We start from the raw sequence: 17,095 nt of genomic DNA, 5'->3' as shown, positions 1-17,095 counted from the left end.
AAATGCCATCATCTGATTAATAAGATTAATTTGAACATTTTGAATTGTAGCATCTTTTTCAGTAAATAACTTTTACTGTAGTTTTTATCAAACCACTTAAAAACTGAAAATGCCATCTGATTAATAACTGAAATTAATATATTTATGTAGGATACACACATACATATGTCTTTGACGTCACTCAATGGTGAAAAATTCTTGCATAAAAGCAGCAAATTACATTTACTGATGGAATAAATTTGCAAAACAAAACAACTGAAAAACTTAAAATTATTATTCTTTTACCTCTCAATTAAATTAAAAAAAATAATTAAAAAAAAAAAAAAAAAAGAATGCTTTCTCAAATGTCCTCATTCACAAGTAACTAAAAACAGACTTCCAGAAAGTTAAACAATGACTTTAATAAGCTGGCTATATTTTTTTAAATACAAAATTGTACTTTAAAATACAATATATGTTTTGTAATAATGAAGAAGCATTAAGAAAGAGCACCTCATTTTGAATTGTAGCATCTTGGATAGATATTGAAATGCGGCCACTTTCAATGTCAATAACAGGTTCCAAATCTAAAAATTACAGCAGTTATTAAAGTTACTGAAATACAAAATTCGTACAAAATTATATAAAATAATAATAATAAAAGAGGCTTATATCAAGCCTATAAATCAAGAGTTTTCAACCAAGGGAGAATTCTTTTCTCTTGAGAGAAATTTCATAGCTTGAGAGGGAATGTAGTCAGCCATTTAATTACCTGTTAAGTATTTAGTTTAATTTTTGAATATGAAAAATTACTTTTATTCAAGTTTTGGTATTCATAAACATTTTCATATTTAATTTATTAAACATATAAAAATAATCTAAATTTAAATGTATTTTTGAAGGTTTGAGAAGGAAGGAGGGGGAATAATGATCTCACTGCTATAGATGAATGCCTTATGCTGTGTATGCATATGCAAATATATAAATACCACAAAGTATAAAGCACCAACTAGCAATATTCATGCTCACATAAATAGGTTTTCCCCCCCTGTCTCCTTTTTCTAATAATGGATTGACAGATGTGAACAAAATATTATATTTCCTTGCGTACTTTCGCCCCTCATTTATTTCCATCAGCTTTTCAAGCATCAGGTTCTAAAAACTTTTAAAATATTCAATATTTTCTCTCTTCCTCCATGTATTCAGAAAATGAGCTCCCCTAAATTTTAAAATGGATTCATCCATGTAGTGATAGTTTTCATCTTATCAACAAAACCAAACCCTCACAAACTATGTCGAATGTTTTTCTTTCTGTTAAAGTTCATGCCAGCCTAGTACAAGAACCAACCAATCACATAGCAAACACAAACTGACATTTAGTCTACAATTTCGCTCAGCTGCACATTCACCTTCTCTATTTAGGGATGTTTGACGCCTAAGGAATAGCAGAAATAACAGTAACAACAGGAAAGATTCAAGTTACAGAGAAGTAAATATGAAGATATTTTATAAGACATTGTATTGCCATCCATGAATATTTTTCATTATGTTCTTATTATAACTGTGTCTGTTTGAAATTAATTATTCACATATCTTTCCCCTCTCGACTTTTGAACATTAAAATTAGCAAAAGAATGGAGGGAGAAATATGGTATTTTATTTAATAAAAATACAAAAAAAAAAAAAAAAAAAGACTTGAGCAAAAAATATTTAAAATTTTAAATATTTTTGGGATTAAACATTAATAAGAAATGATATTAAAAGGCTGATACATCCTTTTTTATTTTAATTATTTATCCATTTATTTTTGCTTCTTAATAGATTCTACATATATTTTTGTTAATATTTAAATTAAGCATTAATTTGTGAAATTTGTAATATTTCTCTAATGATTAATCAATATTACAGAGAATTGGAGAATTCCTTTTTTAAAAATGGCCATTTTAACATTTAAACCTACATGGGGATAAAAATTACCTGAACCAAAGAATTAGAATGAACATATTAGCGGTACATATTATCTAATGCTTCTAATTACCCATTAATTTTCTAGGTCATATAGTGTAAACAAAAACTATTTCAGAGCCTCTTTTCTATCTACCTTTCATGGGGGTGATTTATTGGCATGAGAGCAATTTTACGCTCTGCTCCAAATTTTTCAGTGTAATGTGTAATAAAGTGCAATCCACCTAAACACCAGAATATTTTTCAAAATATTCATATTCTGCAGTAATAAGTATTTATTCTCATATAAAACTATGATAGAAATAATAGAAACACCTTTTATTTTAATGCAAATTTAAGACTGACATAGTTTTAGCATTTTTAATTTATGGCTAATGTGTACTGTTTGAAACTTAGTGTTATAATTTAATACTCAGAAGAATAACATCAGTTACTGGGATGTTTCTGCATTAATGTTTTCCTCTGAACTCACCCAAAAATGTGTTGGACAATAAATAAATGCTATAAAAATATTATTAACCCTGTTAAATGTTAATGATTTATTAAATGTGTCATTTTTTTTCTATTCAATTGTGAAATTTCTCACCAAATGATTGCAGGTGGAAATGGTATTGGAATATGGTAGTATGGTACCTTGTATGGTAGTGGAATGGTGTGGGCTGTTTTTCAAGGTACGGCAACTTTTCAAATAAATAATATCATGAGCAAAAAAATACGTATGGATATATTATGGAATACACTGCTACCCTGGGCAGAAAAAGATATGGCACTATCAGCAAGATAATGATACAAAGCATTCATTAAAGCTGACGAAAAGCTTATTTGAGTGAAACAGGATTGATGTTCTGCTATGACCTTCTCACTTATTGGACTTAAGTACAATTTAGAATTTATGGAATAAAATAAATAACCATCATTCATTACATATAAAGGAGTTTTGGATAATTATGCAAAAGCATAATATTCCATTGTTGAAAAATGTAAAAAATTAGTCAACTCCCTGCTAAATAGAATTAATACAGCCCTTAAAACAAAGGTTTGGCAACTAAATACTGATAAAGAAGTTAAAAATTTTGTTATAAATAAAGATATCTGTTCTCAGTAAACAGGTATTTTTTTTTTTTTTTTAATCTAATGCACTTTTATAATAGCTCTTGAAAAAACATCACAGCATGAAAACACTCAACTAAACAGTGCTGATACTTAAAGAATCAATAAACTGTACTGCAAGAGTCCAAACAATATATATTAACTATGAATTTAAAAATTTAGAGAAACAATATACTTAAATTTACAAATAATAATAATAAAAAAAAAGGTGTTTATATATTTTTGGCCATAGCTGTAAAAACGCAGAAAACATGCAGTGCAATAAATAAATATCTCAATTCATAGATAATTATTAGTTATTTTCAATCTAAGTCTTAAATCCTTTGATGCACATATTTTTTGTTTTTATTCGTAACCAAGTCACTATGCAGTCTTAATGCCATTTAGTTGCGGATAAGTACTTATCTCTCACATGTGCTTAAGGGTTTGTAGAGTGCGCCTCCAACTTGCATGCAACCAAGAGGTGACTGTTGAAACTGGAAAATAGACAGAGTCTTGCTAAGGGTTTAAGTCCCTTTTTATTCAACTTAAGAAATTACAATTGCGTGCTCTTGACGCTCACAAACTACGCCGACCCTGCGGTAAAATAAAAATAAGAACCTGAAAAGAAAATAATAACAAGACTCTAACTACGAGGCTCTCTAAAAGTAACTAACCTCACCGCGTTTTACAATACCGCTGCTAATTCAGCAAACTTTGAATATCACGTTGAACAATTAACAATTCTCCGAGGCAAGCACACAGGCCGAAACACGGGGTTCTTCAATTTTTGTCTAACTACCTCCGCGCTCGTGAAGTAAGAACAGCACACTTCGAACTCGTTTCCTTTCTATTTAACTCAGAATACTTCCGCTGATAATTTGAATCCTTGTGCATTCTACTAAAATTTACATACTCTGGCATTGGCAGTTCCAGGGGAAAGTAAGGCTTGACAGGAAAGATAGTTTAAACTTAAAATAAATGTTAGTTAAAATAAATATAAACCCTACAGGTTAAATACAGTTTTAGTCATTAAAGATGACAGATTATCTCAAAAGTTCACTATCGTAAATATTCAAAGTTCACTATCACAAAGTTCAATATCACTTATCACAAAGAAAATTTATTTCACATAAAAAGATAATGAAAAATACATAATTTTTTACTGATAAATAAACTTAAAACTAAATTTATGTAAAAATGTAATATTTTTATTTTTGAATGTAGTTTTAATTTCCTTTTATGATGATTTTAAACAAACAAATAAATACCAAAACACTTAAGCTGTAAAGTAAATATAAACAATTAAATAAAATATATGTATTTTGATAAAATTATGATGGTAGCCAATAAAATTATGCAATAATTGAATTATCAGAAATATTAAGCAAAAAAGGCCTTTCAATATTTTTAAATAACATTTAATATTTACTTTTAAATAACTTAATACATTATTAATAAATTTATTTATTTAAAAATAAATAACATTTATTTCTGTAAAATGTTATTTATTTTTGATAAATAACATTTTATTCTGTGTTAAAAAAATAACATTTATTTTTAAATAAATTTTTGCACTGAAAACAGATAGCAGTAAAATAATTTTTTCACTGATTGTCATAATTATGTGAAAAAAAGTCCTACTTACCAGCAAGCATCTTTACACCATATACAGAAAATCCTAAAGGTGGTAATGAAATGGGGAAAATCAATTCATTTGTAGCCAAACTAGACCTTTCAGGTAGACTAATAACAGAAGGTGGAATAGGCACAACCTGTGAAATCAAAGACAAAATATAAAATTAAGAAACAAGAATAAAACTTTATTTCAAGTTCTATTTAATGAGGTTGAAATATAAGAAGTAAATAAAAAAGGGGAAAAACATAAAAATTAAGAAAACTATGCTTGAATTACATATATTGTAATTAAAAATTAATAATCAAGTGTTAAGCAACATAAATTCAGTCTTCTGAAAGATCAGTTTTTAAAAAATTTTCATTCACTAAATAATACAAAGGGTCTTTTATACTGCAACTGCAGTAGGCTATTGAGATAAAATCTGATAAAGCCCTAGATTCTGAGCAAAAAGCTTAAAACCAGCACAATTCCAACTCAAAATCATAAACTCTATAGAATATCTTAAGACAATAACTGATATCTAACAAAATAGGACTCATAATTGAATGATAATGTGAATATATTTTATGACAAAAATTGAAGGATGTTTAGAATTGATGTTGATGTATTTAATTATGGCAAAGCACACTAGGGCTATCTGTCTAAGGGGAGGGATGCCTTCGTGGAGGACTTTCTAAGGGAAACTGACTCGTATACACGTTACACACGAGGAAAACCACGAAAACGCCCCTGCAGCCAACCCGTTCGTGGGATTCGAACCTTGGATCAAACTACCGGTGTTCAGCGACTTTACTGCTCGGCCGTTGGTGGGCGAAGGATATTTAGAAACTAGGTCTATTGTGATATAGGAGAAAGAACATATTTTTTTTATATTTTAAAGATCATACTCACATTTATGCCAGTTATTTTCCCTTTGAAAATAATAAATACTTGTTACCTTTAACTGAAAGCACAGCTCTTTTGCATTCAGATGCAATAATTATAGATAAGATGCAAATAAATGGATTTTGTTATCCAAATTGAGAGAAGCAGACAATAAATGTATAAGGAATTCAAAACGAATTTCAAGGCCTGAAAAGTATTCTCTATGAAATTAAAATTTTAAATTGATCCCTTTTTGTTTTCTCTGATAAAAAATAAATAAATAAATAAAAATAAAATAAAAAATCATATCCGAATAAAACTATGTATTCTGCAAAATAAGTTTAGTTATATTTCAATTAATGGAGTGCCGGTCATAATTGCATATAAAAACATCAAATGTTTATTTCACCTGTTTATTTCAACCTATTTATTTCATCTCAGAAGTAGATATGCAAAATATCATTAAGAGTAAACAAAAAGCATGAACAACAATTCAGCAATTTTCCCTAAGTTTTTCAGTTGCTTTACCTTTGAAGTGATAACTATTATAAATACTGTAAAGAATTTTAATGCACTATATTGTTGCTACTATTAATGCACTATATGCAGAGAATGTTTGATTAAGTTCAGTGTGAAAGAAACCTGGTCTGTAATGACAGGAACACAAAAAGCTCGTCTTTCAAATAACCAATAAAATTATCCATCTTTTTTGCATTGAATTCAAGCTTTATAAACTGTATTCATGGATCATTATTCAATTGCGTGGATTATTAAAACGTGAGAACCCACTCTATGAAGACTTGAACACAATTCATCGCTATGGCACCCAAATCGAGGAGCTGAAATAAGGCACAATTAACTTTCATTCTGAAAGTAATTGAGATATTTTTTTTTCTTTTTATTACAAAACTTGAATCGTTAAAGAAAAATGAATAGTGGTTTAAAGTCTAACGACTAAAATTATAACAAAAATAGAAACTGTTTTTCAAAATGAACAATTAACAGTAAAAGAAAAAAATTATGAACTAATAAATTAAATAAATAATTGTTCAATAAAAATATTAAGTAAAACAAATTAAATACTAGCACAGAGTCTTTGATTAACCACTTAATAGTTTTGCCCATAACCGTTCGGGTGCTGCGAAAGGGGACTCCTCTGATTTGCTCGTACACTGCTTGGGCAGACCAATCCCTTGATTTTCCCAACTTTTTCACTTTTGCTACTTTGCAGTGTTTCTAATAAATGTCTTTAGTAATCCAGGAGAGATTGGATTATAAAACCAGTTCAAGGACAGGTTTTACTGCATTTTGATTAGGCCTTGTGTGCTGCTCGAAAAGAAATGTTAGCAAGAAAATGTGTCAGAAAAGAAACCTGATATATTTGTTCCGATTGTGACGCTAGACTCTGTTTATCTCCATGTTTTAAATTATATCATACCAAAGCTGAATTTTGAAAAAAAAAATAAAAATATATGACACTTTACAGGAGATAACTGGGATAAAAACATGTATTTAAAAAATGCAGTGTAAAGTGTCCTTTCTAGTTCAGCAATTTTATCAGAAAAAAGCCAACTGCAAGTAAAAATGCCTTTTTCACTGCCTTATTTTTCAATTAACAAATACAGTACTTGAAAAGGTTTTGGCTGCTGATTTGAATCCATGTAATACAAGAAGAAACAGAAGTGACAGATAGTAAAGATTATGATGAGAAAATATTTAAATATAAATCTGAAGTTTTTAAGTAGTTGAAAGAAAAAAATCTAACTCAAATCAAAGAGTAAATACTAATTTAGAAGGTACTCAGTAACAGAAGTAATGTTTCTTCTCAGTGAAAACTAGTGAAATTTCCGAAATTGACTATTGCTAAGTACTATAGATGTATTATAGCGATATCAGCATATGACTTGATTTTTAGAGTCAGTGGTTTGGAAATTCCATTCATGAAAATGAAAGTTTACCTGATACTGAAAAATTTTCACACCTAAAACGTTAAGACATAAATTTGTGCTGGATGCAATTAAAGGATTTGCTCTAATGAGTGAAAATTATAATAAAAGAATCATTTTGCTAAAAGAACATTTTGGAAGTAACAACATCATAATTAATATTCCCGTGACAAAGTTACTTAGCCTAGATCCTGTAAAGTGTGCTTGTGACATCATAGCTCTTCAGAAATTATATGATAAAGTATAGCAGCATAGTAATACAATTCCCTGATGAAGAAACTAATATTTGATTCTTGGAAACATTAAATGCAGTTACAGGAAGCTACGATCATTTATTGTATCCAATTTTAATGAAATTGATAGCTTTGTAACATAATTAAAAGAGGAAATCAAAAACAGAAATTGGCATTTTGGAATTAGATGAATTCTTAAAAATTGAAATGGTAAGTTGGAAGTTCCAACTTATTACATGATTCAAAGAAATCTAAAAATATAATGGTTTCTAGCAACAACTTTAAGGATGAAGTAAATAAAAATCAGTTTAAATTTATTAGTTAACTAACAGCTGCATTTTCAACCAGTATAAAATGATTCATTTCAATGTAAAGTTCTTTCCTTGCTGAAAAACAAAACAAGCTAACAGTTGAAGATCATGCTTTTAAATGCTATAAAAATTCACATTGGAGTTAATTTTAGAACAAAATTAAATCTATGTAGAAAATGTAATTCTAGTAATCATTGTGAGAACTTAATTGTGTGAGAGCTTTAAAAACTTAAATTTTCAAACTGAACACAAGTTTAATGAAAAAAATATAATGATAGTAAATCGCAACCCATAGTTTTATCTGTATGACATTACAAGCAAGTAAAGGACACAAATTCAGTTTTATTACAAACATGCCCCGTGAGAACTGCGATGTCTTATAGATTGAAAATTATCAGGATATTATTTGATAATGCTTTAATGTGCTTCTTTATCAAGAATTCAGTAGCAGATGAATTAAAACTTCTTATTATAAGAAAAGAGGATTTAATTGTTTATGTGTTTATAAACTGCAACCCAGAGGGAAAACTATTAGGAGTAATAAAAATTCAGTTGCGAAAGTGTAATGACATTAAATAGAAAATATACATTGTAGAAGAAAAACATTATGACTGCCTACTCAATACAGTGTTGCATGACCTTAGGCTAGCAAAACAGCTGCAACTCGTCTTGGCATGGATGCAACAAGTTCTTAGTAGATGACTGAAGACAGTTGTACCAAATATATAAGCAGCGGTCACCCAAAGTCAGGATATTCCGACATGGTGGTGTTTGAGCTCTGAGCTGCCATTACATGGCATCTCAAAAGTGTTCTATCGGGTTAAGATCTGGCGAGTTAGGTGGATAGGTCATTAACTAGAATTCATTCTTATGCTCCTCGAACCACTCCAACACAATTCAAAACTTATGACATGAGGTTTGTCCTTCTGGAAGATTCCATTTCCAGTTGGGAAGACGGACGTCATGTAAGGGTTCAACTGATCTGCAGTTATGTTCAGATAGTCTGCAGCTTTCAAGATTTGTCCTACCACAACTAAGGTTCGCAAAGTCGCCCATCAGAACATCCCCCAAAGCATAATACTGCCACCACCAGGTTGTGTATGACCTGCTGTGCAAAGGGAAGTAGCGGTTCTGCTGGAAGATGGCGTAGCCTGACACAACCTTCGACATGATGAATGAGAAATCGTGATTCATTCGACCAGGCAAATGTCTTTCACTTATCCATGGTCCACTCTCGATATTCCCTAATAGGAACAGGTTTGGCATTAGTCTAAATTCATGGGCTCAGAGCTCCCATGTACAGATCATAGCTCCTATTGCCCCAACTTACTACCCTGTAAGAGGGTCCCCTCGCAGTTCTTGATCTGGCTGCTTTTTATAATGTTTACTTTCGGCATAAAATTAAAGTGATTCAAGAGTTAGATTCTGATCACTACCCCATTTTGATTACCCTAGATATTAAAAATCGATATTCAAAATTATAGGAGCAAGTCTCAACAAACTAGAACGATTTTCGGTTTATTTTGGAACGTGCAGCTACCCCCCTATCAAATCAAGCAATGCGGACTCTGACAGCAATGCGGACTCTGACAGGTGTATCAAAAACATGGAGTCTTTACTGAAAGAAGCAAGTGCCGCGGCTTCGAAACATATCACACATCCGGGCGCTAGGCTCCCACCGGATACTAAATCCAAAATTAAGCGGCGCAACTACCTGCGAAAACTTTGGCAGAGAACACGTGATCCCAGTATCCGTGCTCAATTTCGCAGACTACAGAACGAGATTAGGTCTGAAACCCGCTTGCAAAAACAAGCGCAGCGGAAACACTACATTGAGCCCCTAACGACTGATGACGGGTCGGTTTGGCGCGCTGCTGCTCGACTACGCAAACAATATAAACACATTCCGCACCTTTGAAATGGCCAATGCTAATTAGATCGCTTTTACAGACACTGAAAAGGCTGAAGTTATTGCTGACAGCCTTGCTACACAATTCAGTCCAAATAACGACGCCTACTGTAACCGTCCAGTTATACGGGGTGCATACACTCACATGTTCAACATTTCTTAACACAACCCATCATGCCTGATCTCAGGCCGATGTTAGATATTAATTACTTTGCTTGCCGATAGATGGCAGTGCCTCTAACCTGACTAGCTAGGCAAGTGCATGGTATTTGTACTGCTTCACACTCTCGTCACTTGCTGCCAACCATGTAGCATCAATATCTCTCTTATGTATAAAGTAATCTAATTTAATCTTATAAATGAACAATAATTTATCTATGTTTGACAAGTCAACATATATAACATGGTGTCAGAGTAAACCATGCTCACAAATTTAATGCATAAATTGATATTTTAAGGATAACGTGCATTTGAAAAACTTGGAATCAAAAATGGCGCATAACCTGCCCACGTTGTCACCGTTTGACGCTGGATCGAACCCTTCTGAAGCTTGGAGACACTGGAAGGAAGACTTCGAGGACTATATCGAGGCATTCAGATATAGCCAAGAGTTGGAAAGCACAAAAACTGCGCTTTTTCGACATGTTTGTGGTGACGAATTAAAAAAGCAATATCGATCATTTGATTTGAAGCCAGAAGCGGGCAGCAGTGAAGTGTCCTTGAAACAAGTGCTACAAGAATTAGACAAATATTTTGCAGATTATCAGAATGAGATTTATGCATCATTAAAGTTTCTCGAAATAAAGCAAGAAAAAGGAGAGAAATTCATGGACTTTTACTCAAGGCTATGACGTGCAATAGTAGATTGCAACTATGGGCAAGCGCAAGATAGAATGCTCCGTGATAAAATAGTGCAAGGCATCTCAGATAAAGCGTTACAAAAACGGCTAATACGAGAGACAAATAGAGCGAAAAAGACGCTGCAGAATATCATCAGTGAATGCAAGGCAGCGGAACATAGCAAAGCTCAAGCCACTGAAATGAACGAGAACAAAATCTCCGTAGACGCTCTCAGAAAAAACAAACATCGATCAAATCCCGCGCAGATAACTCAAGTAAAAGAGTGCAAGCGATATGGAAAAAAACATCAGCCAAAGAAGTGCGCTGCATTCGGAAGGGTCTGCCGAAAGTGCGGTGGGAAAAATCACTGGGCGAAAATGTGTCGCGCCAAACCAAAAGAGAGAGTGCACGCCATTGAACGTACGGAAGATAGCGACTCGGAGTTTATTTACCTAGGGAAAGTAAAAACTGTTAAAGCGGTGGATTCAAATAAAGCATCAGTCTGGTACCAAAAGATCACTGTAAATAAGAACGAAGTGAACTTCAAATTAGATACTGGAGCTCAAGTTAACATCATACCCAAGAGTGAATTGTTAAAGTGGAGTGAGAAACCAATAATTAATAAAAATAAACAACCAGTACTGGATTATAGTGACAACCAAGTACCAATATTAGGTGAGTGCTACCTTACATGTTGTTCGGTGTCTGAAAGAGTATTGCTTGGCAGCATTGTTTTACGCCAAGCAGAGTTTGGCTTTAGTGCAACCCTAAAGTTATTTCGTTTTTGCTTGATTAGTATGAATGATTTCTGACTTGATGTAAGAGCATATGGTTGCTCGCTCTTAGCTAAGTTACATAGGTAACTATAAGCACATGCGTGTGCTAGCATTCAATAATGTTGTTTTTGTTAAAATAAAATTGTTATTGTTAATATTACAGTCCACTTACTGAAGTTAAGTATCATTAAATAAGTTCGAGCTATCTTCGGCAAGAACAGTTTGGTCTCACGTTAGCTGGAGAAGAATATGGCTACTAATATTGTTTCATTGAATCGCCAACGCGGCTTAGTGAAAACGAAACTCGGAGCTTTGATAAAATTCCTCGATGAGTATAAAATGGAGGAGAATAAACTCAACCATGATGTTATTATGAAGACTAAATTGGATTCTTTGTTGGAATTAAAATCTCGGGTTAAACAACTCATAGTGGAATACACCAATTTGCCAGAGGAAATTGACTTGAAGGATAATCTAAGCATTACACAAGAATTGGAAGAAAGCATCGAAGAGTTCGAAGTAAGATTTAGAATTTTTCTTTCTAATTGTGAAACAAATAATAAAGATAAATTTGAAACCCAAACTGTTTCTAAATCAAATTTTAAACTGCCTGATTTACCTCTTCCTCAATTTTATGGTAAATATGAAGATATTAAAAATTTTAAAGTGCAATTTATGTCTATGATTGGTAATAATAATAATTTAAATGATACTGAGAAACTGTTTTATTTGAAAGCATCACTTAAAGTTGAAGCAAAAATGTTAGAATCATGTCAGGATACATTTGAGTCGCTATTTTCTGCACATGAAAACAAAAGAGCAGTAGTTGATGCCTTTATCAATAATTTGTTGAACTTTGAAAAAATAAATGACTCATCTTCTCAGTTGAGATCACTGGTAAATAATGTTAAAAGATGTTTGAGATCTTTAAGTGTATTAGAATTTGATAGAAATAATTTATCTGATGTTTTGATATTAAATATTTTATTGCATAAATTAGATAGAGAATCTAGAAAAGCATTTGAACTAAACGTAAAATCAAATGAAATTCCCAAACTTGATGAATTTTTAGAATTTCTCGAAGAAAGAATTCGCATTCTTGAAGAAATAAACAAAGTTAGTTTTCCTAAGCTGAGCTATGCTACTAAAGTATCAAATCAATTAAGTCGCTCTAGAAATTCAAAAACCTTGGTAACTAAAACAAACCCTTTTCGAAAGTGTATTATGTGTAAAGAACCACACCCAATTTATCATTGTTCGAAATTTAAAAGTATTTCTGTTTCTGAGCGGTATGATTTTGTTAAAGAATATAAATTATGCATTAAATGCCTTTCTCCATCACACGTATTATCGCAGTGTAAGGCTAAATTTAGCTGTTATGTCTGTAAGAAAGACACACATCATTCGCTGTTACATAAAATTGACGAAAAACAAAACGAATCATCGAAAGAAAATGAATTGACCTTGAACCTTTCGCCAGTGAATGGGAAAGAGGACTGCCCTCTCCCCCCCACACAACTTTGATTGCAGCAGCAAATAAATCTAAATTTGTGTTAATAAATACAGCGATTGTTTATCTTCGTGATGCTTACGATGAACGAATTCCTTTTAGAGCCGTGCTTGATTCAGCTTCGACTTCTAATTTTTGTACTGTAGGTGTTATGAACTCATTAGGAATAAAAAAAGAACGAGCATTTATTCCAGTTAGTGGAATAGGCAACACTACTTTGAATGTTAAATCGCAAATAAAGACGCGTTTATCGAACTTAGAAAAGGAAAATGAATGGGAAATAGAGTTATTAGTTGTTCCCAAAATAACTGACATGACACCATCGAAATCTATTGATATTTTGAAATTAAATATTCCGAAAGGAATAAAGTTAGCTGATGATGAATTTTTCAAGGCAAAAAAGGTAGATTTATTATTAGGTGCGGAATTATTTTTTGAATTTTTAAAAACAGATAAAATACGTTTAGAAGATAATGAGTTACTTCTTCAAAACAGCTGCTTCGGCTTTTTAGTTTCTGGAAGCATTAGAATTCCACATGTAAAAAATTATGACTTAAATTTTTGTTTTTTGTCAACAGAGATTAATTCGTTAAATAACTTAGTAAAGTCATTCTGGGAAGTTGAAGAAGTAAATGAAACTAAATCTACAGTTAATTCTGAATTAAATTATTGCAACGAACTTTTTAAAAACTCATTTTACCGGCATGCGGATGGAAGATATGTGGTTAAAATGCCGTTCAAGCCAGATATTGGTGAAAACATACAATTAGGGGATTCAAAGGAAATTTCTGAAAAATGACTGAATCAATTGTGGAAACGTTTGTCGAGTGATTCTGTAATGAAAGAACTTTATGTTTCATTTTTAAGGGAATATGAATCATTAAATCATATGGAGAGGATGGAAGACTATTCTGAAACTGAAGGAGGATATTTTCTTCCTTATCATGGCGTGCTGAAACCTGATAGTAAAACAACAAAGTTACACGTTGTGTTCAACGTGAGTGCCAAAACTACTAACGGTTGTTCATTGAACGACATATTATGTAAAGGTGGAATGATTCAAGAGGAACTTTTTTCCATCATGATACGGTTTAGAAAGCATATTTATGCATTTACTGCCGATATTGAGAAGATGTTTCGACAAATTGAAATATTGCCATCGCAGACCAAATATCAGAAAATACTTTGGAAGGAAGATGAAGATAAGCCTATAGAAATATACAGACTCAAAACGGTAACTTATGGCACAGCATGCGCTCCATATTGGGCACAAAGGACTCTTCAACAGTTAGCGAAGGATGAAGAAAAGGATTTTCCTGTAGCATCGAAAGTGGTCTTAGAAGATTTCTATGTAGACTGTATCTTCGAATTTGAAGGAATGCATTCAGCTCCAGAAAGATTTGACAGAATTGCTCCAAAGAGGAGGAATGAAGCTACACAAGTGGTGTACTAGTTTTGATTCTCAGAACTCTGATTTACAGAATTTTTCATTTAATCGTAATAGTAATACAACTGTGAAGACGTTAGGTATGTTGTGGAATAATAAGAAGGATACATTGCAATATAAAGTTACTGTTAATGAAAAGCCTGATGTTACGAAAAGAGATGTTTTATCTCAAATAATGAGATTATATGATCCTTTAGGCCTACTCGGTCCTATTATTAGCAAGGCAAAGATATTCATGCAAGCACTTTGGTTGCTTAAGCTAGACTGGGCGGAACAGTTACCACCACCTCTTGCCAATGAATGGAATGTGCTTATTAAAACTCTTCAGAGTATAGAAAATATACAAGTACCTCGTTGCATTTTAAAAGAGACCTTTTCAATGCTCATTTTACAGGGATTTGCAGATGCCTCCGAGAAGGCATTTGGGGCAGTGATATATCTTCAAAGCATTACAAGCCCTGGTGAATATTGTAGTAAACTTCTTTGTAGCAAATCTCGTGTAGCACCAATCAAGACTATGACTATTCCTAGATTAGAACTATCAGCATGTCTACTCCTGTCCAAACTTATGCAAAAGGTTTTAGAAGCTTTGAAACTCAAAATTGATGACGTTAAGCTCTGGTCAGATTCAAGCATTGCTTTAGCCTGGATCAGTACACCACTACATCTTTTGAAAACCTTTGTGAGTAATACTTACAAATTCAACAACTTACTTCTAACTATCAGTGGGGACATGTGTCTTCAGAAATGAAACCAGCCGACATCATTTCCAGAGGATCAGATGCTACAACTCTTGGATCTAACAAGCTATGGTGGAAAGGTCCTGATTTTTTAAACAAGGACAATTTTCAAGATAAAAATGTACTTAGTGATGAGCTTTATTCTTCAGAACTGAAACCAGTTACGACTTCCTTGTTGACTTTAAAAACTGATTCATTCTTTGATGACTTCCTAAAAATAACTAATGATTTCTTGAAACTAATACGAATTCTTAGTTTACTTTTTAGATTTATCTACAACTGTAGGAACACAAGTGAGAAACGAACAGGTAGTATTAGTATCGATGAAATGGAGCTGTCAAGGAATACACTCCTTAAATACATCCAAGGTAGGTATTTTGCAGAAGAAATTTCTTCATTGCAGAAAGGTCTACAGATAACATCAAGGAGTAAGTTAAAATATTTTGATCCCTTCTTAGATGAAAAAGGTCTGTTAAGGGTAGGTGGTAGGATAAAGAATTCTAATTTAAGTTAGGCAAAGACATCCCATTATTTTGCCTGCCAAGAATAAGTTAACTGAACTTATATTTATTTATTTTCATGAAAAGGATTTTCATAATGGTCCACAATCACTATTAAATTCTATTAGACAAATTTATTGGCCCATTAATGGCAGGAATATAGCTAGAAAGATAGTCCATAATAATTTGCTTTAAGGCAAAACCAATAATTTCTCAACAACTAATGGGAGAATTACCTAAAGAGATAATTAATATTAACTTTACATTTAATTGTTGTGCTATTGATTACTGCGGCCCATTTTTGATAAAGTACAAAGGGCAACGCAAGGGTAACTATCATAAGATATATGTTTGTATTTTTGTTTGTATGGTGACAAAAGCAATTCATCTAGAGATTGTCAATGACTTAACCGCAGAAGCATTCATTGCTTGTCTGAAGAGGTTCTTTGCCCGACGAGGTAAACAAAAAAAAATATTTAGTGACAATGCAAAAAACTTTGTTAGTGCAAATACAGAAATAAAAAAATTAATGAGTATTTTTCTAAAGCAGAATGGAACTTTAGCTACTTTTCTAGCCGAGGAAGGTATACAGTGGAAGTTTATACCCCCAAGAGCACCAAATTTTAATGGTCTATCTGAAGCAGGAGTAAAATCCTTTAAATTTCATTTTAAACGAACAGTAGGAAATTCAGTATTAACCTACGAAGAATTTTTGACAGTAACAGTTCAAGTAGAGGGAATCTTAAATTCTCGCCCTCTTACACCGTTAACTTCTAATATTGATGATTTAAATGTTTTGACCCCTGGTCATTTCCTTATAGGTCGACCGATCAATTCAATAATTGAACCCAATTTAACAGAAGTAGATAATAACAGACTTAGTTTATGGCAAAAAACTACAAAAATGGTACAAAATATATGGAAGAACTGGACTAATAGTTACTTGAGCACTTTGATTCAAAGAAATAAATGGATGATTGTTAAACAAAATATTAAAATAGGGGATATGGTAGTGATCAAGAAAGAAAATCTTCCTACCTGTAAATGGTTGTTAGGGAGAATTGTAGATGTGTTTTATGGGAAGGACAACCTTGTGCGAGTTGTCTCTGTCAAAACCAAAAATGGTATTTATAAACGAGCAGTTACTAAAATTGCTGTACTGCCAATTGAGAAATAATGTACGAATTTTTATGTTTATTTGAAGGTTTGAATTGTAATCCATCATATTTGTTCTTTTCACATTGTAATTACATGTATTATAATTTGTGCATTAATTTACATTATATCATTTTGTATTGTATGAACATTTATTACTTTTTTTGAATTTTACTTATTGTATTGAAATTA

General features: G+C 32.0%; 1 protein-coding gene across 4 annotated transcripts in view; it reads right to left on the bottom strand.

The window, feature by feature from the left end:
* LOC118203292 (lysosomal alpha-mannosidase-like) overlaps positions 1 to 17,095 on the bottom strand; it is a 261,846-nt gene that overhangs the window by 40,750 nt on the left and 204,001 nt on the right. For all 4 annotated transcript variants that reach the window (XM_085825125.1, XM_085825130.1, XM_085825133.1 and 1 more), the window contains 2 exons: positions 4,682 to 4,808; positions 493 to 566 (listed from right to left, as the gene is read on the bottom strand). In XM_085825125.1, the coding sequence (XP_085681251.1) occupies positions 493 to 566; positions 4,682 to 4,808 (201 nt within the window). The remainder of the gene's footprint in view (positions 1 to 492; positions 567 to 4,681; positions 4,809 to 17,095) is intronic.

The sequence above is a fragment of the Stegodyphus dumicola genome, chromosome 1 (assembly GCF_044657685.1).
Source record: "Stegodyphus dumicola isolate Sdum_Otavi_A_Nest chromosome 1, ASM4465768v1".
Classification (NCBI taxonomy): domain Eukaryota; kingdom Metazoa; phylum Arthropoda; class Arachnida; order Araneae; family Eresidae; genus Stegodyphus; species Stegodyphus dumicola.
This window is presented reverse-complemented; position numbering and strand designations above follow the sequence as displayed.